General features: G+C 39.9%; 4 protein-coding genes across 8 annotated transcripts in view; 2 read left to right on the top strand and 2 right to left on the bottom strand.

Annotated features, from left to right (window-relative positions):
• Positions 1 to 1,169, bottom strand: part of ppp1r13l (protein phosphatase 1, regulatory subunit 13 like) — a 14,532-nt gene extending 13,363 nt beyond the window's left edge. The window contains exon 1 of one of the 3 annotated variants that reach the window (XM_040037688.1): positions 976 to 1,169. The gene's annotated coding sequence lies outside the window, so the exon portion shown is untranslated. The remainder of the gene's footprint in view (positions 1 to 975) is intronic. The other 2 variants (XM_040037685.1, XM_040037686.1) reach the window with 2 other exon arrangements.
• The window catches only part of hnrnpul1 (heterogeneous nuclear ribonucleoprotein U-like 1), a 19,909-nt gene extending 6,005 nt beyond the window's left edge, over positions 1 to 13,904 (top strand). Inside the window, exons 1-16 of one of the 3 annotated variants that reach the window (XM_040037682.1) lie at positions 4,593 to 4,705; positions 5,191 to 5,470; positions 5,691 to 5,984; positions 6,308 to 6,518; positions 6,618 to 6,691; positions 6,984 to 7,123; positions 7,522 to 7,621; positions 7,708 to 7,820; positions 8,004 to 8,270; positions 8,463 to 8,585; positions 8,703 to 8,831; positions 10,876 to 11,044; positions 11,768 to 12,031; positions 12,250 to 12,398; positions 12,488 to 12,688; positions 12,994 to 13,904. In XM_040037682.1, the coding sequence (XP_039893616.1) occupies positions 5,233 to 5,470; positions 5,691 to 5,984; positions 6,308 to 6,518; positions 6,618 to 6,691; positions 6,984 to 7,123; positions 7,522 to 7,621; positions 7,708 to 7,820; positions 8,004 to 8,270; positions 8,463 to 8,585; positions 8,703 to 8,831; positions 10,876 to 11,044; positions 11,768 to 12,031; positions 12,250 to 12,398; positions 12,488 to 12,688; positions 12,994 to 13,110 (2,589 nt within the window). In that variant the 5' untranslated portion in view covers positions 4,593 to 4,705; positions 5,191 to 5,232 and the 3' untranslated portion in view covers positions 13,111 to 13,904. Of the gene's footprint in view, positions 1 to 4,592; positions 4,706 to 4,784; positions 4,806 to 5,190; positions 5,471 to 5,690; positions 5,985 to 6,307; positions 6,519 to 6,617; positions 6,692 to 6,983; positions 7,124 to 7,521; positions 7,622 to 7,707; positions 7,821 to 8,003; positions 8,271 to 8,462; positions 8,586 to 8,702; positions 8,832 to 10,875; positions 11,045 to 11,767; positions 12,032 to 12,249; positions 12,399 to 12,487; positions 12,689 to 12,993 lie in introns of those variants that run through there. The other 2 variants (XM_040037683.1, XM_040037684.1) reach the window with 2 other exon arrangements.
• Positions 1,765 to 4,368, top strand: opa3 (outer mitochondrial membrane lipid metabolism regulator OPA3). Its single transcript, XM_040037694.1, has 2 exons — positions 1,765 to 1,961; positions 3,349 to 4,368. Exons 1-2 carry the CDS (start codon positions 1,820 to 1,822, stop codon positions 3,675 to 3,677), a joined length of 471 nt encoding a protein of 156 aa, XP_039893628.1. The 5' UTR covers positions 1,765 to 1,819; the 3' UTR covers positions 3,678 to 4,368.
• rasgrp4 (RAS guanyl releasing protein 4) lies at positions 13,719 to 27,347 on the bottom strand. The gene is made up of 17 exons (XM_040037689.1): positions 26,690 to 27,347; positions 20,971 to 21,146; positions 20,425 to 20,536; positions 20,159 to 20,221; positions 19,921 to 20,052; positions 19,622 to 19,763; positions 18,536 to 18,709; positions 18,284 to 18,400; positions 17,421 to 17,696; positions 17,247 to 17,327; positions 16,876 to 16,980; positions 16,637 to 16,746; positions 16,376 to 16,526; positions 16,241 to 16,277; positions 15,753 to 15,884; positions 15,449 to 15,642; positions 13,719 to 14,983 (listed from the first exon to the last, which is right to left on the bottom strand). The coding sequence occupies exons 1-17, from the start codon at positions 26,704 to 26,706 to the stop codon at positions 14,876 to 14,878; spliced, it is 2,127 nt and encodes a 708-aa protein (XP_039893623.1). The 5' UTR covers positions 26,707 to 27,347; the 3' UTR covers positions 13,719 to 14,875.
• Between the last annotated feature and the right edge of the window lie 191 nt (positions 27,348 to 27,538).

The raw sequence follows: 27,538 nt of genomic DNA, 5'->3' as shown, positions 1-27,538 counted from the left end.
CATTTCTGGGAAGTTACATGCCAGATCCATTCATCCAATGCCTGCTTTGTAACATTCTCAAGCTGTGGTGCAAAGCAGGGCCACTACCAAGAAGTAAATATCAGCTGGTATATGCGTATGTACATGAATTCGACCACAATTTTCTTTTTTTAAATTGCTGAATTCTGCTTGGTTTTAACAATTTTTTGCAACAGGTTGCAGCAAGTACAACAAATGCAGCCAAACTTGTTTTGATAGAGAAACCATGTAAAGCACACATGCTGGATAAATGCCATTTCATCCCTGTTCCAACAGGAAGGTTTGCTTTGCTTGTAAATTAGAGTTGTGTATAGATCCAACATGCAGTTCAATTAAGCAAAAAATTGGCACATTTGAATTTGTGATGTAAAATTGACTGGAACAGTGGTTATACTAACACCAAATGTTATGAATGAATTTCTTGCTTATCCTAACACTAAAAACAACAATTAATACATTTCATCCAGGACCCAGTGTAGTAACAATCCAATAATAATGCACATCAAAAAAATAAAAAGAATAAAAGCACAAAACTGATAGAAAAGACACCCTGGATATTGTGTTTCTACATAGCTGTATTAGACCATATATATACATAACTGTAAATAAACGATTATTTTACTGGTTGCACATCAATGTCCAGCCAGCAGCTCGCTTTTGCACTTCGGCTTTTCTTTGTGGTTTTGGACAGAGTGGAATGCCAGGCACGGTTGGTAACATCTGATTTTCATTACAGTACACGCTCTTCCTCAAATAGAAGAAACCTCACAATCAACTAGAAATGAAAGGAGATACGCTGTGAAAAAGAGTTTTCACAACTTCAGTTGAGCTGCGAACAGACAACTAATCCGACGTTGCACAAATCCGTAATGCAGGCACCATCTTAAACCGCAACTTAAAGTTTTCGACCATGAAGACGGGCAAACTTGCATTACGGAACAAATTAAAAGTTCATACCTCAAAAAATCAGAGCCTGTCCTTTTGTCCTAAACTGAAGAGAAGAGAATGCGTTGTGTCCAAACCTTCTTGTCTTCCTGAAGTTGGGATCAGCCTGAGTCGCTCTCTTGTGGCGGCGGCTCCAGACATTTAGTCATAGCTGCGTACCGAGTTGCGTTATTTTGGCTGATAGTCCAGCCCCTCGGCTTTCTTCACTGCTGTAACCCGAGCCAGGTGTTCCTGCCACAGCTGTTCCAGGTGAAGTATATAATCCGTGAGGGAAGAGTTGCGTATTATTTAGTAAATTGCGGACAGGTAATTGTCGATTTTTTTTTTTATTCACACCCTCACTTTTGAATAGATTTTTTTTTAGTTTATGAACTGTGTTACATGCATAATAATAGACTATTGTTTTACACAATTATGTATTTGTAAAAACATATAACTGTATTAATTTGTTGGGCCTATAGGCCCAACATATACTTCCGATACACAAGTCTCTCTCATTTTAAGAAAAAATAAAACCATAAAATAGTACCTTACTTTTGTTTATACTTTATAATGCTTGTGCATTGAAATAATCTAACATGCACCAATGCAATATGATGCCACGCAAAAAAATTGTTTTTCATTTTATGAACTTAATTAATTACATATTCAGTTCATTTTTAAAGAGAAAATTAATGTCAAACATCAATAATGTTATTTAAATTGGGAAAGATGGGACCAAATAAGTAAGGAAATCAGGGCGTTTCAGTTCACGAGACTTGGACACGTGGTCGGATTTGTGACTGGGCTTGTCAATCATTAACGTCATCACGTAACCTCTACGCACTCCGCCCCATTGAGAAGCGTTTCCGCCAAGATGGTTGTTGGTGCCTTCCCTATCGCCAAGCTCCTCTACCTCGGAGTGAGGCAGTTGAGCAAGCCTGTGGCTAACCGGATAAAAGCTGGAGCCCGGAGGAGCGAGTTCTTTAAAACTTACATTTGCCTGCCGCCGGCACAGAGTGAGTAATTTGAGCTAACGGCTGCTAAAGGCTTAGAGTTCAGTCCAGTCACCTCTGACGGTTGATAAGCATGGGGAGGCGCAACAACCAATGATAATGAACCTGAAATGACTGTTATCCAACTATCTTTCAAGATATATTTCTTCGACCAATAGCAGCCAGGCAAGGTGTAAAGGGCGGGTCTTGTCTGTCATTGAAACAGATTGTATTAGCCTTTGCTATGCGGGCACGGCAGGACAACTGTTGTCCTAACGCCCTATTCAGAATGTGACACTGGCTTTAATTAGACAAAAATATGCTAAGTGGACACTTAGCTCTATTGTTTAGTCATTCAAAATACTTCCCAAGTAAAGATTACTGTGTATATCATGTTGTGTTTGTTACTGTGTGCAAATTAAAAAGAAGTCACAGTTTTTCTTTAAAGATAGCAAATTTAAGTAAATTAATGCATCAAATCGCGCTTTTATGAAAAGGCGCTGCAGAAAAAAGGGCACGGTATTATTTGTTGACTGAGTAGATAAAATGCAATTAAAGTTTGATTACTATTTAAAGGTAGTCTTATCTTCATATATGATGGCTGAGTGAAGCAGAAAGGATTTTACTCCGATCTATGAAGGTGTAGTCATACTTAGAGCTGTCAAGGGGTGGAGGAGGGCCAGAAGCAAGAAGGTGAAAGTATAAATGGAAGACACACCAGCTTTTGAGGAGTCTGAGCAGGGGCAAAATGACAACACACAAACTTTGTTATGGACAAGAAATATTATGTAAGCTAAGGCTCTGAGGGATTTGGCTTCTCAGTTGCTATACAGGACACCAGTGACTGTGAAGGGATTCATCTTTACGTGGCAGCCTTCTTGCATTCTGTTTAAGAGACTTCTCACTTTGCAGGGGGCTTTATTCTTTTCCCACTTATAACTGACATCAAGATAATTTTTCTCCTTGATGGACTGCTGAATCTTGGAGAGTCTCTTGAATTATTAACTAGTAAATGTGGATCCTAAGTCATGTGGTGACCACAGATATACGGAAGAATGTTTCAGTTTTAATGAACCTGGTTGCCTAATTTCTGTGTAATGTACCAAGAGCACCACTGATTCTGTGGTTTTGGGCAGTGTTGTCCTGTTTTCATGTTTTATTCTAAAAAAACGAAACAATTTCAACCCAATTTCAGTATGGTATTAAGGCTACTTTCTCAGCTGGGTAGAAGATTATAATAAATGATAGTGCAGTGATGACATGCATCTTTAACTATAAATGCAGTTTCTCCTGTATTCGCAACCTTTGACCAGATTAGCTGATCCTTTTGATGAAAAATTGAACAGGACCCAAACATATTCAAAGTCTAACAGCTCTTTCCTTATATACTGTATGCTCCTTGTTCCAACAGTTTATCACTGGATTGAGATGAGAACAAAGATGCGGATCATGGGCTTCAGGGGAGCCACCATTAAGCCGCTAAACGAGGAAGCGGCAGCAGAGCTGGGCGCCGAGTTACTGGGGGAGTCAATCATCTTCCTCATTGGTGGTGGATGCATGGTGTTAGAGTACAGCAGGCAGGCGGCTAACTCTCGCCGTAAAGAGGAAGAGCTGAACGAGACCCTCATAAGCCTACAGACGCAACTAGCAGAATTATCCCTAACGACAGAGACTCTAAGTGCGCAGCTGAGAGAGGTCAACAGGCAAATGCTGTCATTTCCTGTTCCCACCAAAAAGTAACAAATTTAGTTGTTTGCTATACAGCAAGGCACAATGTCGGGTTGTGGGATGAAGGAGTGAGTGCAGGTGTACATGTACAGCCTCATAGCTTTGAGCTGGGTGGAAGAGGTTGATATAAGTATATCACTGCAATGCGGATTTGGGTGTTATTGTTTGCTCGTGTTCTGAGCAACTAGTTGTAAAAAAAGGAATTGCTATGATATTCATAGTGAATTTCACTGGCTGACCTTGTATGTTCATTGTAAAGTTGCCTGAGTGTATATAAAAACGTACAGTACAATAAAGTGGTGACCTTAAAGTTGATATATACATATATATTTTTAACAGCTTCAGCATATTCCTTTCTTTGTAATTCAGTGATCCTCGTAGACCTTAATCACTTTGGAAATACTGAATTATATGATTTTTTTTTTAATACTAATTATGAGTTACTATTAATGGAAAAAAATATTTAAAAAAAACAAAAAACAGAACCAGCTCATATCACTGGATAGTTTTTGAGAGAATCTGCCCCTGTACTGTCCATAAAATTCCATGTTGTAATTGCTGGTTTTTAATTGGATATATGGTGACAATTGGAAAAAAATTTGAAATAAAATGATATGTTGGCTGTTGATGGCGTTTTTGTCATGTTTAATACGAAACAAGAGAACAAAACTGAAAGCACCTCCAGAGTGGATAATGTCCCGCGTGTCTTCACATTACTAAACTACAGTACCCAAGATGACGTCAACTTAAACACTTCCTGCTTTGGAACGCTCCAAGTGCTTAACGCGTATCATACAGAACTTTGTTTTTTTTTCATCTAAGATTATATGGTACAAATTAGTTAATGGTAAACTCGCGCTATTTGGTAGCTCAAAGAAGTGCACCCCAGTGTTTTACATTTGCAGTAGAATAATAAATTCAACTAAGCGGCTCTGGTTAACTTCCGGTTCTGAGTTTTGGCCACTTTGTGGCGCCAGGGGGCGGTAGCAACTCTTTCAGTCTTCTAACACGACTTGCCCGCGCAACTTGGGTGAAAGGAGGTAGGCCTCAACCTTGTTTTGTTAATATATTCCGCTTTAGTACTAAACTTTAAGCGGACTGCACAGTTCATTTTCTCCTGGACTTGCATGCAGACATAAAGTATGGGTCGCAGCTTGCTTATTGTCTGAGTTAAAGTTTCTTCCCTTGCAGCGGCTGTCGGTGCGTTAGCTAATGCTAGGCTAAGAAGGTTAGGCGCTCAGCGAGATATTTAGATGAGTAATAGCATTAGCATCTATTTTAGGAATCGTTTTGTCTTGCAAAGGGTTATATTGGTAACGGCTGCAATAAAACACGAGTTTAATGGTTCACAGACGTGTAGTGGAACACTGTATATTCTTACAGAATCTGTCCAGCGTTGCTAGCTTAGCTAAACGGCTAACGCAGCCTATTTGGCTGTGGGCACGGTGCCGCGCAGCAGATAACATTTGAAAGTTATAGGCAGTGTTTTTAGCAGTACCTGAACATTTCCTCCCAATTTTTGTAGCAAATAAAGACAAGAAGCACCGAGCAGACATCCAAAATCACAATGAGTGTTGACGTGAAGAAACTGAAAGTCAATGAGTTAAAAGAAGAGCTCCAGCGCCGTGGCCTGGACACCAGAGGCCTGAAGGCAGACCTCGTAGAGAGGCTGAAAGCCGCTCTGGAGGCTGAAGCTCAGGCTGATGCTGGTGAGCAAGAGGATAAAGGGGATCAGCAGCAGGAAGAGGAATACGGTGATGACTACCAAGACAATGAAGATGAAACGGATGCACAAGAGCAGCAAGGTAAAGTATTATTTCATTAAAGATTTCACTTCCATGAAACTAGTTTTATTACGTTGTTTTGGACTTTGATCCAGTTTCTGCCCTTTGCTGATATTACATTTTAAGCACTTCACTGTACTTAAGTATAAATTAAAGTTTCAAAGTTGGGAAATGTCAACAAACTTTTCACTTTACAAACTTTAGAACACCTAAACTAAGTTTAAAAATTTTACATTTCCAGATTCAGAAGCAGCTGAGGACTATGGTGGTGGTGATGAAGCTGAAGGTGATGCCCCTCAAGATGAAGATGAGGGCCGAGATTCAGGTGGTTACTATGAAGAAGAGGAGGCAGAAGGTAACCCCTACGAAAGTCAGACTCCTTCAGACTCGGGTCACAATGTGCCCGACTTCACAGCAGATGAGGATATTCAGAAAACTGACATGATGTCTGAGGAAGAGACCAAGCCTGCAAGAAAGGAGGAAGTGGAGGAAGAGGAAGAGAATGAAGAGGAGGAGAATGAAAAGAATAGACAAGGTAATGTTTCATTACTTTTATTACTCAGTTGATTTTTATAGTCTTGTATTAATCTCTGATGGCACTGGTTGAGAATAGAAACGCTTTTCAGAGATTCAAGTTTTACTGCTACTTACTGCCGACATGCAGAGGTGGCACAATGACCCAGTGATCTGCTTAAACTAAATGATGCTAAAGGTAGTGTAAAATTTTCCTCATGGACTTTGGCCATACAGTAAAGACATTTAAACCCAACACTCAAACTGCTCTCATACCTAGTAGAAAAAATTCAACAACTTGTTTTCATGCTAAAATGTGTTATGTTTGTTCATGTCTAATTATAGAAGTTAAAGTAGAGGTCAAAATGGAAGATGAATCTGAGGGTGCAGGTGAAAGGCAACAAGATAATCAGCATGACCAGCAGCATGGGCAAGATACCGCAGGCCAGCCAGAGCAAGTCAAAACTGAAGGTGAGAGAGGTGGACACTATGGACGTAAGAGGCCGTATGAGGAGAACAGGGGCTACAGCTATTATGAGCACCGCGAGGAGAAGAGGTGGGCTTCTACATGTTTTTCTAAGTTAACTCAACTGTCTACACTCGGAATGGATAAGGCAAAGTGTATGACAATAAATACTCTGGTGTTATTGTACAGATCCCGAACACCTCAGCCTCCTGCTGAAGATGAAGAGGAGAACATAGATGACACTCTCGTTACAATTGATACATGTAAGTATGGTACATTAAATAGTGTGTGAAAAAACTAGTGTCAGTGTGCTGTCTATGGTTGTTTATAAATATCAGAGACTATGGGAAGTTGGACTGTTGTAGCAGACACAGTCATTTATTCACTACATGCTTTTGTTGATGGATTACGTGTAACCTTTTAAATATATGTATGCTCTGCTCTAATCTACAGTGATAATGAGCGCCCACTATTGCTGCAGAGATGTAGACTACCATCTTATGACTGATATAGATGAAGTGTTTGATGCTTTGTGCTTAACTCTTTGGTTTTCAGACAATTGTGATTTGCACTTCAAAGTTTCCCGTGACCGTTACAGTGGTTATCCACTGACCATTGAAGGCTTTGCTTACCTTTGGGCTGGGGCACGAGCAACTCATGGAGTCACCCAGGGACGCGTGTGCTATGAGATGAAGGTAAATGGATGCGTTTGTCTAAAGGCTTAGTAGTTTTAAAGCTAGACAGATTATTCGCGCTGATGAGGTCAGACCTATATTATGAAATTTTACCAATTTGGTATTGTGAAAACTTTGTGTTAATTATTGATATAGTGGATGGGGAAACTTCACTATTAACAAGCATTATCGTCAAATGTAAGAATAGCATTAACCTTGTTGGCCTTTAAACCAATGTAGTTGAAAACACCATTTTTATAGAAGCTCTTAACTTTTCTTTTGTTTTTGTTTTGTTTGTTTTGGAACTAATGTCAAGTAATCCTTCTGGTTCACACACACACACACACACACGCATATATGTTTTAGGCAAACAAAAATCTTACTCTGATTGTGTTTGACTTTGTTTTTTGTTTTTTAAGATCAATGAAGAAATTCCTGTGAAGCACCTCCCCAGCAGTGAGCCTGATCCCCATGTGGTCAGAATTGGGTGGTCTCTCAACCACTGCAGCACTCAGCTTGGTGAGTGAAGCATCTGTCACAATACTCAACATGATGTTTGCTCGGTCAACTAATAAAACAATTGTTTTAATCCTGCAATGGTTTAGGCGAGGAGCCATTTTCCTTTGGATATGGAGGAACAGGAAAAAAATCCGTTGACTGTAAATTTTCAGACTTTGGTGAGAAGTTTGGCGAAAATGATGTCATCGGTTGTTACATTGTAAGTAATTGATTCATTTTCTCTAAAGCTTATCACATAAGAATTTCACACATTTCTTTAATAATGTATTCTTTATTTTAGTTATTGTGTTTTTATTCAGTAATTATGGTAGTAATCTATCATAATGCTCGCATTTTGCATATTTTACAAGTTGAGACGTTTTCTTTGCTTTGTCACTTTAAGGACTTTGACAGTGGTGACGAGGTGGAGATGGGCTTCTCTAAGAATGGAGTGCATTTGGGTGTGGCTTTCCGGACAACCAAAGAAGCCTTGGCAGGCCGTGCCCTGTTCCCTCACGTCCTGGTTAAGAATTGTGCGGTTGAGTTCAACTTTGGACAGAAGCGAGAGCCTTACTTCCCCCCACAAGAGGGTTACACCTTCATCCACAATCTGGAGATGGAGGACAAGATCAGAGGTACTAAAGGACCTGCCAGCAAGTCTGAGTGTGAGGTAAGTTAGCAGTGAAATTGTACAATACAGTACATGAGGTTTTTGCCCCCAAATCTTCTGTTGTTTTGGGGAGATTAAATGATTGACTGTTAATTGGAAGTTAGCCACAATTTGTAAATTTAATTGTAAGCAAAATAAAAAAATTGATGCAGCACTGATCAGAGAGGTTTTTTGTTTTGTTTTTCCCCCCAGATTTTGATGATGGTTGGCCTCCCTGCCTGTGGAAAAACCACTTGGGCCTCAAAGCATGCAGAGAGTAACCCGGACAAGAAGTACAACATCCTGGGCACAAATGCTATCATGGACAAGATGAAGGTTGGTTTTGTTTGTTGTGGGTTTTTTTTTTCTTCATTACATTGTGAATGTTGGTTCTGTTCAAAGTCTTTATTTATTTTCAAACAAAGCTTTTAAAATGTATTCCTTTTTCTCCAGGTCATGGGTCTGCGCCGCCAGAAGAACTACGCCGGGCGCTGGGATGTTCTGATACAGCAGGCCACCCAGTGTCTGAACCGGCTGATTGAGATCGCCGCCCGCAAGAGACGCAACTACATCCTCGATCAGGTACTGCCCCTCCAGTTACACTCTGCTTTAATACTCACCACAGTCAGTCAATGTGCCCTGATGATCACTCTCTCTCTAATGGACTATTTATTTATCTTTCAGGGGGTCTCTGTGTATAATAGAGTAGAAGAAGCATTGATCTCCCTCTTGTCACTTGCTTGTCATGCATTGTAAACGAAAATGATTAATGGCTCTCATAAGTGACAGAATATGTTATGTTTTCATCCCGCAGTATATTGCACTTGCTATTCCCTGTCATAATACAGTATTGTTTGTCTTGTGAATTTCAACAATGTACAAGTAAACCATGACTTTGTAAAGATGTTGAGAAACAAGTAAGCTCTGACTGGTGAGTAAGAAAAACACCTTCTGTTGCTAATTTAATAAGACAGAGTTGATAGCTTTTTAAAAGCTATTTTTTTAAGTGAGATATATGGAACTTTTGAGTGTGTTTTTTAATAAATTGACCCCTAAGGTAAGTACTGACTAACAGCCTTTTAGATTTTCAGATCTTTGAGCTCAGGAAATGTGGGAAAAAGGTAGGTGGGTCTGATGGTGGACTGTGGCTTTTCTGTGGAAACTGTGAGTATTTGCAGGTAGGTTATATATGTGTTGTCTGGAATGGGACAAGAGCTCGTATGAAGAAAAGGTGAGTAAAGGTAAGTCTGAGGGACCCATGAGACTAGCAAGCGGTTTTTGAAGCAGCATGCTGTGGTAAATGGTGCGTTTCTGACATGTTTATACTCGATAAAAGTTGTAAAGTTGGCACTTTAGACACAGTGTTTTCTTTGAGGTATGTGATTTCTTTGTGTATATATTAAGGAACCGAAATCCTTTAAAAAAAATTTTTTAGCTTTTGGCATATATTTAAAGCTAAATTGGTTACTAATAAGAACTTGTATAAGCTTCTAACTGTAAAATTGTGAGATCATATTCATTACAAATTTAACTGACATTGGCATTACTTAGTTGTTTGTTGGTCAGTGGAGACCCCACTGAGTTCTGCTGGATGAAGAGAGAGATTGTTTGAAGTTAATACTGTGAGCTGTTTGCTGTTTAAAGTGTCCTAACCGCAAGTCTTCTATTTGAATGTCATAGCATGGCGCAGTTTGATAGTTGTGCTTTGGCAGTTTTAATGTCACCTATAAGCCTAATTTAGATAAAGCGTAATTATTAAGTGTTTGTTATTAAGCTGTAGTCCTGATTTGAAACGAGGATTTTTGAAGCATTTTCATTCGGTTTTGAGTTCTTACACAGGCTGCAAGGATTATGGGAAAAAAATGTGATTTATAATGTGGCTACATTTGACAGTTGGCACTGTCATCAAAGCAAAATGTAACCACGAGTCGTTCCTGCTGATCAGTGTTATGGAATATTTTGGGAGAAAAATCTAACAGCAGTTGTTTATAATACTGAAATTAGGTTGTTCAGAGCAAGATATGAAATATTTATGTATTTGCTATTCCACCTGGTGACTACTGCAAACTATCTCTACATTTATAATCGCTACATCGCAATAGAAGAAGAATTAACTGAATTGAAAAACAATTCAATCGAAATGGTAACTGTAATATTATTGCCCTTCGGTATTGTCATTGTAACTGTTCATCTAGGGCATATTTAAGTTCTTTTAATGTTTGAGGTAAATGCAAAATACTCACATCTTCTCTCAGTTACTGCTCTGCGTAATTGTAGCAGTGCTTTTGAAGCATATTTACAATCAGCACATAGTCATTGAATGAACACATAATTGAGTGCGCGCATCTTGGCGTTGTCTGACAAAGCAGAAAGTTTAGTCAGCACTGGGTCCCTCTATTTACAATAACTTTCTTTAGCAGTCACTGGGTACCTGGACGCACAGACCGTGAGGTAAGTCTGTGGAGTGACGAGAGGCCAATAGTACCTGAGTAAAAACGTAGACTGACGTCCAAGCCAAACCTCTCTCACTTCATTATTGCAGGGTTCCAGCTTCCTTCCAGTGGAAAGCCATTACAAATAAACAATAACAAACAAGCTTCTACTTCTTTCTTGTCACCATTGCTAGACAAATGTTTATGGATCAGCAAGGAGACGAAAAATGCGTCCTTTTGAAGGTTTTCAACGCAAGGCTATTGTAATTTGTCCCACGGACGAGGATTTAAAAGAACGAACATTAAAGCAAACCAATGAGCAGGGGAAGGATGTGCCCGATCATGCTGTGTTAGAAATGAAAGGTAGGAACGCTGTGGAAACAATAAATAAAACACCAGATCTACTTTTTTACTTTTTTTCTATGTGTTGTCTCTAAAATCAAACTTGGAAGATGCCCCCTCCCCCCTTCCCTCATCATAGCCTTTGGCCAGATATCAGACCTGGATATTTTTTAAAAAGTCAACATGAATCTGATTCTTATTTTTTGCCCTGTATCTACCACTTGCCATTCAGCTTACTTCTGATGCCCTGCAAACTGAGATTTCGGCTTTGTAATAGTAGAAACAATACTGCGCAATTGGCTTCCATGAAACGAATGTTTCCAAATGACACATTTACATGCATATGTTTTTGTAAGTTAATTTGTAACACTCTCACATCAGCTGTCCTTGGTTTGCAGAGCTGTTTCCTCTTCTCACCAACTTTTTAGTTGTCCTTTGTCCCCCCCCTCCCCACCTTTACTGAAGTCTCCCTCCTCTCCTGTGTCTGTTTAAACAAATGTTTCCTCCATGTTCCTTTGGAGGTAATTTTTGTTCCCTTTACCCTACCATCTGCTTCATTATCTGCTCTTAGTTTCTCTGATGTACTTTTCCCCTGTACAATAGTAATTAGTTTTCATTTTGTCTTCCGGTGGTGTGGCTGCTTTGGTCTTCACTACAACCCCCTCCCCCTCTTTCTCTCTCTCCCATCCTTTTTTTGCTGGATGGGCTGTCTCTTTCCTGTGGTCATCGCTGCCACTCTTGAAGCCAACTTTACTCTCCCTGAGCCTTGCGACTTCCTGGAGGCAGTGACGTACGTCGAGCTGCAGCGCGACGAGGCTGAAAAGTTGATGAAGCAGTACAATGAGGAGGGCCGCAAAGCTGGCCCACCCCCTGAGAAACGCTTCGACAACAGGTCTGGTGGGTTCCGTGGCCGCGGAGGTGGTAGCTTCCAGCGGTATGACAACCGTGATGGAGCTCGTGGCAGCTACCAGAACCGCAGTGGGGATGGAGGCAGTGGATACAGAGGAGGTAAGAACTCTTAAATATTATTTATTTTTTGATAATTTCAAACTAGAAAGTTGGAACTTTCAGGTTAACATATTTTTCCTGAACACTTAATGATCTCAGTTTAACAAATGTTGCACCTGCTTTCTTCCTTTGACTTTTACGTTGGCACAGCATTTTTGTAAAATAAAATTGTTCAATAAATGTCCGTAGATATTTAATCTTTTTGTTGCGTTTTACAGGCTACAGTCGTGGCAGCTATAACCAGAACAGGTGGGGCAACAGCTACCGTGACGGAGGCTCTGATGCACGAAGTGGATATAACCGCAGTCAGCAGTCAGGGGGAAGCTACAGAACTGCACCCTCTTACAACAAAGGAGGATACAACCAGGTACTTAATATGATTCATTTATGGATAAAACACCATAAATTATAAAATGGAGGAAAAAATTATATCATTGTATTCTTCTTCACCCTCAGGGCTACAGCCAGAGCTACAATCAAGGGTACAACCAGGGCAACTACAACCAGAATTACTACGGCAACTACAGTCAGTACCCAGCATACAGTCAGAGCTACAGCCAGACACCTGCCACTGGTCAGACGTACAACCACCAGCAGCAGCAACCACAACAGCAACCACAGCAGCCACAGCAGAACTACAACCAGCAGTATCAGCAGGTACCACTAACGTCCATTTTTGGCCCTATGAACTCAGGCCGTTACTTTAATAGAGCCCAGTGGCAGAAATCCTAATGAATTCACTTTAGTAGTAATCGATCTGATGGTGGCCAAGTTTTATCCAAAGTTTTCACTGTAGAAAAACTGAATCACAAAGTTCACAACTTTAAAAGCAGTGTTCAGCCTTTTTTTTTCTTTCTTTCTTTCTCCACCTTTAAGGCTTTGGAAAGGGTTTAATGATCATGAAGTATCTCAAACTTGTAAACATACTTTTAACTCTAAATGCTTCTTGCTTTGATTTACAGTATGCTCAGCAGTGGCAGCAGTACTACCAGAATCAGAACCAGTGGAATCAATATTACAGCCAGTATGGCAGCTATCCTGGACAAGGCAGCCAAGGCTCATCTTCTGGTTCCCAGTAGCTTCCTTCCTGCATCTGTACCTGCATCCACCTGTGTCCTGAACACCTCTGATAACTGCAGAAGATTGATTTTTGTACAGTCCCACATTGTGTCTCCAACCATAACATCCTCCATCTGATTTAACACAGTAGCCTTCATTTGCCATCAATCCGTGTACACCTAAATTACATACAGTTTGATGTCTTTTCATTATTTTTACTGAATTAAGTCTTATTCTAAGCAGTGACCGTGAAGTGGTAGATGATAGGTATCAAGACATTTAATGAATGTTATTGATAATGCATTCAGTGTGGATGTACGAAATCCACATTTACTACAGATTGAAGAGGTAATTGTACATTTCATAGTGTGAAGAAGGCAGGAAAAGTACAGCAAACCCTGAATACTTTTGCTTGCTTTGAGAAGAACAAAATGCATGCTTTTTACATCCATGACCCTGTCCTGTCTTGCTTTTTAATTTTCAGTTACCGATTTTACATTTTATTTACTGCAATAGACACCAAGCATTATGAAACACGTTTTTTAAATAAGTGTTGATGCTGTAGTATTTAATCCAGTCTTTGATTGAGAGAAATATTTTGCCACTCTTGTTGACTAGTTCTATGTGCAGGGTTGCTTTTTTTTCTTTTTCTTTTTTTGTTTTTTTTTTCATCCCTTTGTGATTGCGCATTTTGTCTTGTAGTTTAATCCTATTCTTTTCAAACCATTTGTTTTCTACCTGAAAATGAAAATCAGATTTTGATCAGTTACGCAAACTGTCTTGTCTTTATACAATAAATGCAGTTGTATATGCCTGTAATTGTTAATGTCCTTTTGTTCCCCTTCAGTGAAGTCAGACACAACACATACTGTCTGATTAATCATTGATATGTTTTTTGACTTTTTTTTTTTTTCCCAACATTTGTAAATCATGGACAAAACAAAAGGAAGCATTTAGCTAAAAATCATATGCCAAGTTTGGACCATATGCATGTGCAGTCAAAAACATTGGGAAGGAAATGAACATTTTAAACTGTAGTCATGATGGCCGATTAGGCTTAACAAGCTCCTTTTGCTATTCAAGTGGGCAATATAGATGATGAAGTTTCAATAACAAATACTTTGTGATTTTCCACTAACTTTTTCTGACAGCTTAATTGAGTAAAAAACATATGAAATCCAATATTGCCATTTAGAATTTGATGTGCAAAACCCTACTACCAACTGGGCTAACAGATGCTAAGGTAAAACTCAATAATATAACTTTTTGACACGCGATAAATTGATACATTAGCTGTTTGTATATCAAATATCCAATCAACAGCCAAATAAATAACAGTTAAAATAGTTTTCCATTCTTTCCAAATTGACGAGTTGTCATATAGCTGCCAGTGTTACAATTAACCACAGTTTTGTTGAGGTTAGTGTTAATTTCCTACCCTGCATGTATATATATTGTATGATCAGGAAAAGCCTGCCTATAGGTTGGCATAAATTAGGAAGTAAGGTGGTTTAGCACCAGAAAACCAAGGCACCAGTTCAAAACAATACGAGGTGTTCCTCAGTAGGAAAATCCATGTTTCTGAGCCGGATAACCAATAAAATAGCAGTGACAAAGATCAAATGAAAAACATCACACAACCATGCTTGAAACACAAATGAGTCCTTTGCTGGCCTTCTAAAATAAGTGGCCAGTAAATAGTATCAGTTCAACACGAGTCAGACACAGCTTTGTCCAAAAAATGTGTTTGTGTCTGTGCTTTGTCCATGTTGGGGAAATGAGTGCTCAGTCTGGCTCCCTGCTTTTGTCTTTGTACAGATGCAGCTCCTCCATCTTCTCCTGCAGGAAGGAAACAGGCATGGAGCAGCGGGTTCTGTGTGGTAGAGTGCTGACCTGGAAAACAAATGTCAAATTAATCATAAAGAAACTAGTCACTGTTTGTTTTTTCTCATTTCACAAAGTCTTGCAAAGTGTTTTAAACTGCACTTGTAATGCTTTAACTCTGAAAGTAGTGCCTAAAGTATGAGGTAGTAAAGTCTCAGCAGTCAGATGGACAAGCTGGACACAAAAAATGATTATTTTGCTGTTTTATAACAGCATGCATGAAAACGACAGTAGAGGGAGTCATTTAAAGTTGTACATATGGAGTCCAAGCTCACAGTATTCTTAACGGAGTTATCATTTTGTACTGTGTCTGGTAGCAACTCAAAGTTTTTAATCTTAAATGAATCGTTGCTGTAATATTTCATTATGCAATCATGGCATTTTTCACACATAAACAGGATCACAGAGAAGAAAAGGTTAAGAAACACTTCCTTTCTGAATGATCACTTTGCAGGAACTTGCACCATTTCTCACCTTTCTCAGTGATGGACGAGAGTGAAGGTGGTTTCCCTTTTTGTCCTTCTTCTCAGGTGTCCAAACTCCAGGATCCGTCTGAGTGGAGCGGTCCGACAGTACTGATTCACTGGTGTTACTTTTCCAGTCAGATGTACCCTTATGGTGCTCTGTTTCATTACTCGGGGGAAAAACAAAGGTCTCCTCTTCCGAACCTGACCAGAAAAAAAAAAAAATAATAATAATAATAATAATTTTAGAGACTTTTTACTGACAGAAAACAGTGTGTGCTTTGCGGACTGTATATGAAGAAGAAAGGACGCACTCCAGCTGTTGCCCTTGGTTCTTAAATCAGGTGCGGGGGTGCATGGACAGGACCCGGTCGTGTTTTTGTGTTTCTTCAAGCACTCAATACCCACCAGATCTCTACAGTGTCTGTGGCAGTTTATCCCACAGTCTGGAAGACAGAGAAAATGTTAAGCTTTTAAAGCACTACCACTTTAAGGATTCGTTCACTCAGATTAAGAAAACGTTTTGTGGATTATCCAGAGTAATCAGACCATTGTTTTTGGAACAACATAGCCTATTTCAGTGTTGACGTGTAATTTTGTAATGCTTTTAGCGCTACAAACTAAATTACTTCAATAGCAGAGGAAATGTCAAGAGGCCACATGTTCAGAGAATTGTCCTCTTAAACTCTGTCTTATTCTATTGGGCAAATTCTTGCTCAGATCAAGCTGATTACTCTTGACAGTTGATTAGAAGGTTAAGATCTCTGATCGTAGAGGTTTATTTTTGTGTTTCTGAGCCTACCTTTACAGTGGTAGCCCTGTTTGGTGACACCCCATAGCTGCAAGATATGACAAAGTACAATTTGACTAAATTTCTACAAAACCCAAAACAATGAGAAAAAAGAAACAAACAACAAACAAAGCTAATGACACTCACAAAGCCTCTACATATATCACAGAATGTTGGTCGTTTGTATGTGGTTTCATGGAAGTTATGCGCGTCATTGAAGTTGTACCCCAACTTGGCACATACGGACATTCCCCTCATGAAGTAAGAGGTGATTTCTTCACGGCTGATTTGTCCCTCCCTAGGCAGAAAATTTTCCAAAGTGCAACATAGATGTAAGTAAGTTGTCCTTTCTCTGATTTGCATTTAGGTCATGACGAGAGGCCCGCGTGTGAGCTGCAGCTTCCTCACCTGTCAGTTTCTTGAGTACAGAAGGAGAAGGGGAAGTTGGCTGCTATTTTTTCAAATTCCTCCAGCGAAATGTAGCCATCCTGATTGTGGTCATAATTCTTCATTATGGACTGCAGGGGGCAACAGAACGACCAGATATTCAGTTCCACTTGTCAAGGAACAGTTTGCTAGTTCTGCTTTAGGCTGCCAAGTAATAAGGAAGTGAGAGACATCAGGTTGCTGCAAAGTCACATACTCACATCCACCATCTGTTTGACGTGTTTAGATATGGTGTCAGGGTCGAGCCTGGGGGTGACTCCTGAACCCCACTCTGCCACTACTGGGGGTTTAACTGGAGCTACAGGCTGTGGACAAACAGATGCAGCAATGAGACACGAAGACTGTCAGACAAGCAAGAAAGCACACACCCACCACATAATACACTTCCCTAACGTACAGCGCTTTGATGTGGCTAACTTTGATGTATTTAAGCACTGCGTCTCTGCTTTTGTTTTGAAGAACACGTTACACCCACAGAAAGTGCGCAAATGTCCACCCGCTTATAAGAAGAGGTTAAAGTAAGTGTGAACCTGTGTACCGTTACAAAGAGCTTCACTTCAGCTCTACTGACCTGGACCTTGGGGTTCTTGGGTTCCTTGGCATATGAGAGTTCATATATCTCATCCTCAGTGTAGTATAAATCTAGGGAGAGCTGAAACATTAACACAGAACAGAATTTCAGATGTTTGTGACTTCGTGCTATCTAACTTTGTAAAAATCCCCTTCTTGTTTCTTGTTCTAGTACCGTGAGCAGATGCAGCAGGTCTTTGTTGGCCTCAAAGGGTGGTGTACAGCTGTGGAGGGCCAGCAGGTCATTAATGTTGCTATAGAGGTGCTGCAGCTTGCTCAGGTTGATTTTTTCCTCATCTATGTAGTCCGGCAAGGCCTCATTCAGCGAGATCAGATCCTTTAGATGGACACCCAAAATGGGAACCTTGAAGCCGGTGCACTCATTGTAAACCCGACGGTAGTTGCTGTAATTACTCCGCGACGAGAGCAGCTCTGTCATTTCACTGAGAGCCTGACAGAAAATAAAGATTGACAAATAGTGATTAAAATATATATATTTTTTAAAATATTTAATTAAGCCTTTTTTTTTGTTGTTGTTTAAATGGAAAACAGTGAATCGTCTAAGAGTAATCTAAGATATGGCAAACCTTTGCACACGTTTGTCCAGTTTGTCTAGAAACAGCTGGCTAGCTGTGATGAGACCATACAGCTAAAAATGTAAAAAATCTATAAAAATCTCTTCAGGATATGACAAAGCAACCCCAAGAGGGCAGTTGAAGGTGTTGTCCCACACAGGAAAAACAAGAGGTAAAAATTTGATGTGTACCAAACACTTCTCTGAGTTAATGTTACGCCCCAAAACATTCTTCCTCATACGTACAGTAAGTTTAGTTGATGTGTATGACATGCAAAAATCAGTTTTTGAATGCCACCATATCTAACAAAAGATAAAGAATTACCAGAAACACCACTTACTGGGTTAGCAGGTGAAGAAACAGACATTACAATGATTAAGCAAAGCAATGTCTAAACGTTTACACCCTTGTGGCGTGACAGGCACTAACACTGACTCATGATTACACGCAATATTTAAAATACCTTAGTGACATCAGGAGGCAGCAGGTTAGAAGTGTCTTTGAGGCGGGAGATTGAACTGTGACAGAGGCCTCCAGTTACGGCCATGAGAGTGTTAAAGTTTTGCAGAGATCGAAGTTTCTAAATGGAAGAGAGCATAAGAAATAACTGTAAATTAGAAAAAGTGCACCTGAAACAGTAGACCTGGCAGCCAAACCAAAATGCGTCTTAGCTCTTATTCCAGTTTTTGTGATGTTGCCTCCCCAGGTACTTTACCTGAGCCACATGAATGAACTTGGTGAAGACCTGGGCTCTCTGCTGGGCTGTGTGTCTGCTAAGAATCATCAGCTGGACCCACTGGGAGACCCCATTACACATCATCACTGAACGCTCCAAAGCAGGATTGTCCCGGACTGAACCTCGTACTACATAGCTGCGGTAATCCAAGAACTGTCCGATTAGAAAAGAGTTCAAGCAATAAAGGTTATTCGTAATTTTAACATTTTGAATCATTTTCTCATAAAAATAAAACAATATTTTATCTTCTGATTGTGGCTTCAGAGTAAAAGAAAAAGTTGTGGCACAACTTTGCAATTTCACAAACCATCTGGAACATCTGGAGGGAGCCTGACTGTCAGTAAAACCAGCAGATACAGTGACCACTATCGACTGTATGGCACCATTTACTAATACTTTGTAAAGGGACTGAGACTATAGATGTAGGTACTATTAGGCAAATTGATACACTGAAACCATTTCCCATAAAGTGTTCACACTTCCTATTGAAAGTTAGAAATGCCATCAACTACAATGCAAGTTACGCAACAGGATTTCTCACAATGTGGCAGAAAAACTTGTTCTTACAAATAACATATTACTGATAGTGTGATTAAAACAAAATGACCAATGTTCATGGAAAGTGTCACCATTTAAACTGTCAAAAATACAGTGAACCTTTAACATTTTTACAGTATAATATTTTTACTTTAACATACTTCATGCTCAGCTGTGTGTAGAATGAATGAAGATGCCATTAAACTACACTGTTTAGCAAAAAAACTCAAACGCTGACAAAGAATGATTAACTAAAGAGCTTTAGCTTGAATCTTAGATGATTTTATGATTTATCCATTAATTTTGCTACTAGGCTATAATAACATTTTTACAAGAGGACTAATTATCATAACCACATAATGTACTGGTACTAATAATGATACCAAAAGTAAAACTTGTCTATGCATATTCATCAACTCTGAGTGCTTATTTCAGGACTAGGAACATCTCTGTGAGTCATGGCAACATGATGGTGTCTCATCGGGTGAAAAACCTAAGAAATAGTGAGAAGTTGTTTGGTGAACTTACTGATACATTACAGAAGTTTTTAAACTCAAGGTAGCTGAGATGCTCAGCCATCTCGTCTGGCTCCATGTGATCGAATATTAAAGACACCTTCCTCTTCTTCACAGAAGGTGAGGGTGCCTGTGATATGTTCAGGTGAGGGCTTCTAGGAAAGGCAACAGGACAAAAATCGTCATGCTATTTATAGAATTGTTTATTGTTTATATATATATATATATATATTTTTAACTGTTTTTAGACATATTTATATATATGCAGTTTTTCCAGGGTACAACGGTAAATCAAACAGAAACATGACTCACAAGCAGGAGTTCTCGATGAGCTGCGAGTGTTTCTCCTCTCCATCTGACCGGACCAGTGCCCACAGGTCCCCCATGGTCTGTTCAAGGTGGGGGTCCACCTCAAATACCGCTGGGAACTGGCTGATCCACTGCCTTGCCACAAAGCAAAACAGAAAACATGTTTACTACTCGCAAATAGAGCAGGATAACCAGTTCCGTCATACTCCATCATTCAACGGTCTCGAGTGTCCTTACTCACCTGGCAAGGTGGCGGATCTGTGTCCGCCTGAGTCCTCTCTTGTCGGAGGGACAGTCCTTATAAGTAAGAATAATAGTCAAGGCTCTAAACACACTGTGCAAATTATACCAAACAGTAGGGATATATACTTGAAATCTGCTTTGCAAACATGGAGTGCAAAACAAAGCCATGCTTGTTTCCTGATCTGATTAATTAACATGGGCATGTGATTGGGAGCAGTGCACCAGTGGAACCAGAGTATTACACTGAGTGGCAGTGGAGGATATAGAGTGAGAAGTTTCTGGGCAAATGCCTCAGATGGCACAACCCAGCTGTGCATCATCAGGGTCATGTGGACCAACTGGGTCCCTCTTGGGCTGGAAGTCTTGCCCTCTGAATCTGCAAGCAAAACGGAGCAGTGGATTCACAGGAGGAGGATTAATGTGATTAAAAACAACAAACAGTGCAATAGGGTTATGCCAGTTAACTAGATCATTATTTTGAGTTTTTCTACTGTCACATTTCAGGACCTTTAACAGTTGATATCCAAAACATGTATTTGTGTAATTTTAATGAACTGACTGATACACCAACAGAGGAGGCGATAGAGATAGAGATAGAGAGATTTGTATAGTTTAACATTGCATGGGAATGACTGGCTGGCTTCTGTAACCCAACAGAACAAAGCTTGATTGTATGAGACTGCTCTTTGTCTCTCTCCATCCCACCCTGTCAGTTTCTCTCACCCCCACCCCCCACACTTTCCCTCATCCCTCAATTATATAACCTTGTTGTTGTTAAAGTGTAAAACCACATGGCAAACAGAGACTGACCAAAGCAGTTTAGGCAGCGCTGTATGAGGTCATCCAGGCTGGCAGCACTGGCACTGGGAGCAGAACTGGGGCTCTGCAGGGCCCGGGTGATGTCCTGCGGACTGGGACATGTATTCCTCCTCCGGTGGACCAGCTTTTTGCCCTTTAGCACACCAGGACTCTCCACATTGGACTTCCTAAGAAAGTGAGACAGACAGAAAGGCAGATAGAGAGTGAAAGCGAGAGCGAGAGAGGGAGAGAAAAGGGGAGCATAAGTAGCCTAAAAAAGTAGAACAATGTGTGACGAGATAGTTCAAGCCAGCATCAGAGGAAACACAGCTCCCCACATCTGATAAGCTCTGCTACAGCTCTGCTGCTGTCTGAGCCATCATGCACAAGCAGACTAACTGCACGCAACAGCTCAGACGCTTCTCTAAATTTGTCAAATAAGTAAAAGACTTGAAGTAGTGGGGGACTTTTCATTACTGACATTAGATGGGTGGCCAGTTGTGTCACACATTTAAATGTTGTACTGTATTTTTACTCCCGTGCTTTTAGAAACTTTATAAGAATTAGTTTTGATGGGGATTTTTTTTCTTTAATTGCAGGTGCTAATGGTGACATAGGCCAGAGCAACTTTTATTTTCAAACTCCTATTAATGTCACGGAAAATCTGGAACAGACAATATGAGAGATTAAATAAGGCATAGTAAGTCCTTTTGTTTTTGATAAGTGGTACTGAAGTTACAAAAAAATCTATAAGTCTAAAAAAGTAAAACATCAAAACATATTTGGATGCTGTTAGTATAAAAGTACATCACCCATCAGTTTTTATAAGACACTGAAATTATGCTTTCTTGTTGTCGAAAACAAAATAGATTTACCACATCTCACAAGTAAACTAGGCAAGAACGGAAGATCTCTCTTTGATTCACCTCGCAGCCTATAGATACAGTATGTAACCACAAGACCCATTTGTTTTAGTAATCATACACTGGTGACTGGTGTCCTGCTACTGATGTGGCAGAACGCTGATGCAAATTTTCCCTTTTTTGGACTTCAATGGAAATTTGCAACTGAGGAGAATCCAGCCTAGTCATAGCATATAGGCCATCCCTTTGTGCATACTTTATGCTGAAGCTGGACTGATGCTAAGTGCGAGTAGAGTTACAAAAAAACAACTTTTTAGACAACAAAGATAAGGGAGAGATACTACATTTTATGCTTAAACACAACAGTTTTCTGTTTCATGATTATGTTGATGCTTCCTCTTCAGATCAGTAGCTCAGTTGTGCAATATCTGACCGTGTTTCACAATAACCAGTGAAATTCTTAACTTTTTTATTGGTTTCTATTCTTTGCTTTTTCATCTACATTTTAACTGGTATAGTTACCTCAGTTTTGCAAGAGACTTAAGAAAAGTCTAGATCCACAATTACCAAACATTAATGAAACTACATTTTGCAACAAACCTGCCCATTAAGAGTGTTTGTCATTTTTTTTAAAAGGTGGTGAAGCTTTGTGTTGCACTTAAGACATTTTGTATTCGTGCATCTGAGCAAACACTGAGTAGTATGTAACCAATATGAAACTGTCAGTCTATACTGCAGATAATGTGATGAAATTGCCAGGAAACAACTGTGAGTTCAGAGAACTGGTGACAAGTTCCCTGAATGACCAGACCTACATCCCCTTCTTTTAACCTAAGCACTCAGCTTATTTCCCCAACCCACTCACCACATTGGTACATTCTCATATAGTTCATGCATTACTAAATATACACCTGCACCCACTGTCCAGACACTCAAAAACATATAAAATGGCAGAACACTTATAGATACACAGGAACATGTGGTGACATTCACTTATCTATTTATACCACAAGCTGCCTGTACGTGCTGTTCCATCTAGTCATCACGCAACATATTTCACTCTCAGAGACATCTAGACTCAAAACATTAGGGGGATGTCAGTGATGAACCAGACTCCATCACTCTTCTTCCTCGTACTCAGGCTCCAGGTGACTGGTTTGGAAACCTGCTGGGCAACAAAGATCTGCCTCTTGTGCTCCTCCCCTCTGCCTCATTACACAGTCTGGCTACTGAATTCAAAACACTAACATTAACAGCACAGCATGCAACATTTTCAACAAATATAATTTAAGGAGAGGAAAGCTTGTGAAATCAAGATGCCTCTGTCATTTTATCTATACTTAGCTGCCTTTTAGGTTTCTGCAAAAGTGTACTGTGAAACTTAAATCTCATGCTGGGTAAAGTCTTTGCTTTAAGTTAAGCTGTTACATTCTGTAGAGACTGTGAAGTCCATCGATTAAAAAAACAATGCAATTTGGGATTTTGACTATGCAGATAACACTGACTTAAAAGTATGAACAACATATTACCTGATCCAGATTGAAAATGAACCAATAATCACCTAATTCGTTAACAGTCTCAATAAATTATGGGAATATCTATTCTATGTTCTCAAGTGTTTCCAAGTCCGTTATTTCTTTTACGTGTTTGGATTGAAGTATGTACACTAATTTTGTAAATTTAAAAACAAAACTGAGTGGTTTTCTAATCTCAATGTCCTTTGCAACATATCACCTTTCTCAGTGAATTCACCTGCTGTCAAAGCACTTGCACATACGTGAGACACGGCAACTACAAACAGAAATGCTGACGGGGAAATGTTGTTGATGTCATAACGTTATTCAGGGAATTTCCCCCGAGTGCTGAGTAGGTAACACACAAAACATCAGTCAAAGGTATGTTTTCTGTGTAGTGACACTGACCACCTTCAATGACAGAGAGCCATTTGAAAATAGAGTGTAGTGGATATGGATGCAAATTAGAACACAGTTACTGTTTGGGAATTTGCATTGACTTTTTCCAAAGCATGGGGCAACTTGAAAAGCACTCCCTTTATTTAGCATGTCATCTATAGGAACAACCTTTGTGTTGAAAAGAAAATCCTTGTGCGCATGACATGACATGACATACTTATTCATTTGGATCCTGCTCCTTTGCATCACTGACTCTTTTTTCAGGAAGACCTTCCATTCCTCATTTTCCTCACTAACTCCTACTTTGCTCACTTTTTTCCTCTTCCTTCATCCTTGTTCTATTCATTCCATTCAGGAAACAGCTTCTCCTTTTCTCTCTGGAAATCCCCCTCACTCTCTTTCCCATCTGTGTTGAGACTCCTGGCTAAAGATCCAGTAACCCCCTCCCCTTGCTCCTGCTCTCACACTGGCGGGGGGATATGCAAATTCCTCTCTTTCTTTCCTTAATTGATTAATTGAAGCCCAGGCCCTTTGAAGGCCTTGTTTGTGTACTGCTCTTTCCCCCTGCTCTCCCCTCTCCCAACCCATATTCTTGTTTCCCTCTGCATCAAGAGGATGCATCTTCTGCAAGGAGCTATTGACCCCTCCCCTCCTCAGTACTGTATATAGTGCAATCATATAGTCCTGTGCAAAAGTCTTGAGAAATCCCCAAATTCTTCATATTTTGCTAGGAAAATGGGAGCTAGGGGCAGCCATTCATTAGAACATTCAAGTGTGCATCGAGATACAGTATAGAAACACTGTTTTTTCAATTATAATGAGTAGTCAAGCTTTCCTGTAATTTCTTTAAATAGTCCTCAGGAATAGGTCACGTTGCCTCTTCAAGAGCATTCAAAGTTCATTTTTGGATGCTGGCTGCCTTTTGTTCTGTTCTCTGTCAAGATCCTCCAGTGCTCCCTCAATAATGTTGAGCTCTGGGCTCTGGGGAGGCCAATCCATGACCTATAGTGTTCTGTTATGTGCTTTCAATCCAGGTATGTTTTTAATGAATTGGCAGTGTGTTTGGGATCATTGTCACATTGAAAAATGAAAAACCAGATATTCAGATGCTTTGGATGCTCAATCAAAATCTGACAGTACCTTTGTGTATTCAAAAGTAATTAATGGCAAGACCTCCAACAACACTACCAGAAAGGCAGCATCACACCATGACAGAGCTGCCACTGTGTTTTACAGATGGCTATAGACACTGACTGTTGTACCTCTCTCCTGACCTTCTCTGTGAATACTGAGAACAATCTTCCACTGAGACCATTTCTGGTGAACCTTTAGCAGATAGTAGCTTGATCGACTGAAGGGTCAGATGTGTTTCTCATGTCCTGTATCACATCTTTGAAAATTCTTCTTCCTATTTCTTACAGACTTGACATTTAGATAATGTTTATCTGCTATAGATAGTTTGCTAGTCCTGGTACTTTGTCTTTTGCCCTTCATTTGCCATAATTTCTAAGCACGGATTGCAATCCATGCCATTTTTAACTAGGTCTTTGGGAATCAAGCACAAATACTATATTATGTGTGTCAAAGTTCAACTAAAGAAACAGGAATAAATGATGTGCTTTTTTTGGTGACAGACTGCTAATAGCAAAATGCCTAAATATACAAATTAAAATGGATTCATTCCTTAGGTTATGTGCCTTTTTCATACTTGAATGATTCATAGGTTGGTGTTAAGTGGCTTAATGAAGAAATAACAATAACAAAAAACAGAACAAAATAGTCCCCTGAAAATGTTCAGGTAAAAGACAGCCAATATCTCCCCAAAAAACCCCAAACACTGAAAGACCCTTAGGACGCTGTTCAAGAGCACTTTACAATTACAAGAAAGTCTGGCTGCTTGGAAGCAAACTATCAAGAAATGAGGAGTGGCTCAAGACTTTTACTCAGTACTGTACCTGTTCAACTAAGCACTACACTATGTTCTCTCCAATTTTTGGAAATTCTCTCTCTGGTATACACACATGTATGTTTAACCTATAACAATAATTCTAATGTGACTTACTTCCCTAATTTTCCACTATTACAATTTAGTTCCACGTTGAGTTTGTTCCATGCTTCTCTTTAGGGTTTTTTTTTTTTTTTTTGAGATTTTACAAAGATTTCTACATTTCAGGAATGTGTTATTTATTGTCTTACATATTGTTAAACTCATATGCATAACTGATAAAAATAGTTCTAGACAGTCTTGCCACTGAAGGGGAAACTCCATACCCTCAAACTCAGGTAACTAATTGGACAAAACTCACATTTGACTACCTCAACATTTAACATACAACCCTTTCATTCCAAGTAATCTGATAAGATCTGTGATCACAACTGCAGCAGTAAAAAATGCCTCTGAAAACACAAACATATAGGTTCTCTGCTGTATCTAAAATCGAATGCAAAAAACGTCACTGCACTGACGTGAAAAAGGAGATTACTGGACAGAACAGAAAAGCAGAACACATTTCCATGGAAAGGCAAGCAGGCAGCTCTCCACAGGCACGCACAACTGTTGAATGTTGGCTCTCACTTGTGTGCAGTACACACAAATAATTTGAGAAGTTGATAGTCTTCACTGATATGCAGGTCAAAACATTAGCTGCAGCCTTTATTTTAACCCAAAGCCTCCATGTGCACAGTGTTGAATATGACAATAAATGGCAGAAGAGGCATACACTAGATGCAGAAATAAATGTCCTTGTTTCTCTTTGACTTTGTCAAGAACCTTTTGCACAAACCACACCACATCTCAGTTACAACCTCAATGTTCACACATCACTGCTGCACTCAAAACACTTGCTGCTGACACATACTTAGACTTACACTTGTTAAGAAACTGAGGTGCAAATGGTTCTGCGAGCAGCGAACTCTCAGGTTTAACGCCCTGTCTCTTTTTTCTTATTTAATTACCTTTTGTTCTTGTTCATTGCAGAGTTCTTCTCCTCAGCAACACTCCTCCTCCACTGGTGATCCGTACAGGCATTTGAGCACGTCTCTACAGCTCCATGGTTGGCCTTGCTCCTCCTTTATCTCCTCTGTGTCCTCTATGTGTTACTGTGCACTGGACAGCAAGAGCAGGCACAGCAGGGAGGGCTGCTCGAGGTCGAAGGCTGCTCACCTACACTCATCGACTAAACTCCGCGCCTAAGTCCTGCTTATCAAACGACTCTATGAGTGAGTTAACCTCCTTCTCGCTTTATCTGTCAACCACAAATCAGTAACAAAGCAGACCTCATGCCTCCGTTTCCTGCAACAAAGCAGACATGCCAAGACAAAATGCCCCAAAGAAGCCTCGAAGTAGAGTGCAAAAACTCGCAACAGTCATTCACTCGTCCCCTCAACATAAACAAGTCAGCATCTTAAATGGAGGAACTGGCTCTGATAGATAGGGGAACTCACATCAGTTTCTGTGTGTGTGTTTGTGTGTGTTTGTGTGTGTGTGTGGCTGTGTGCAAGGGGGAGGGGAGAGCGAGTGAGAGAGAGAGAGAGAGTTAGAATTGTGAACACAAATGGAGTACCAATAGAGGAAGGAGGAGGAGAGTTAGAGAGAGATAGTGATGAGCAATCATATGAGCATCAGTGTACTTCAAGAGGGGAACTCTCGGGTTCTTTTTAAGTGTCAACACAGGAAAAAAAAATAGGCCACACCTTAAAGCCTCTTTCTGATACAGTTTTCTGTGTCACTGTCAAATCCTGGCAAAAGAATTAAGTTACTAAGGAGGAATCATCAAGGGCCTGGTGACACTGTTGAAACCGGAC

Source organism: Simochromis diagramma, unplaced genomic scaffold (assembly GCF_900408965.1).
Source record: "Simochromis diagramma unplaced genomic scaffold, fSimDia1.1 OVJJ01000463.1, whole genome shotgun sequence".
NCBI classification, from domain to species: domain Eukaryota; kingdom Metazoa; phylum Chordata; class Actinopteri; order Cichliformes; family Cichlidae; genus Simochromis; species Simochromis diagramma.
The sequence above is the reverse complement of the archived record's forward strand: the minus strand, read 5'-3'. Positions and strand labels throughout refer to the sequence as shown.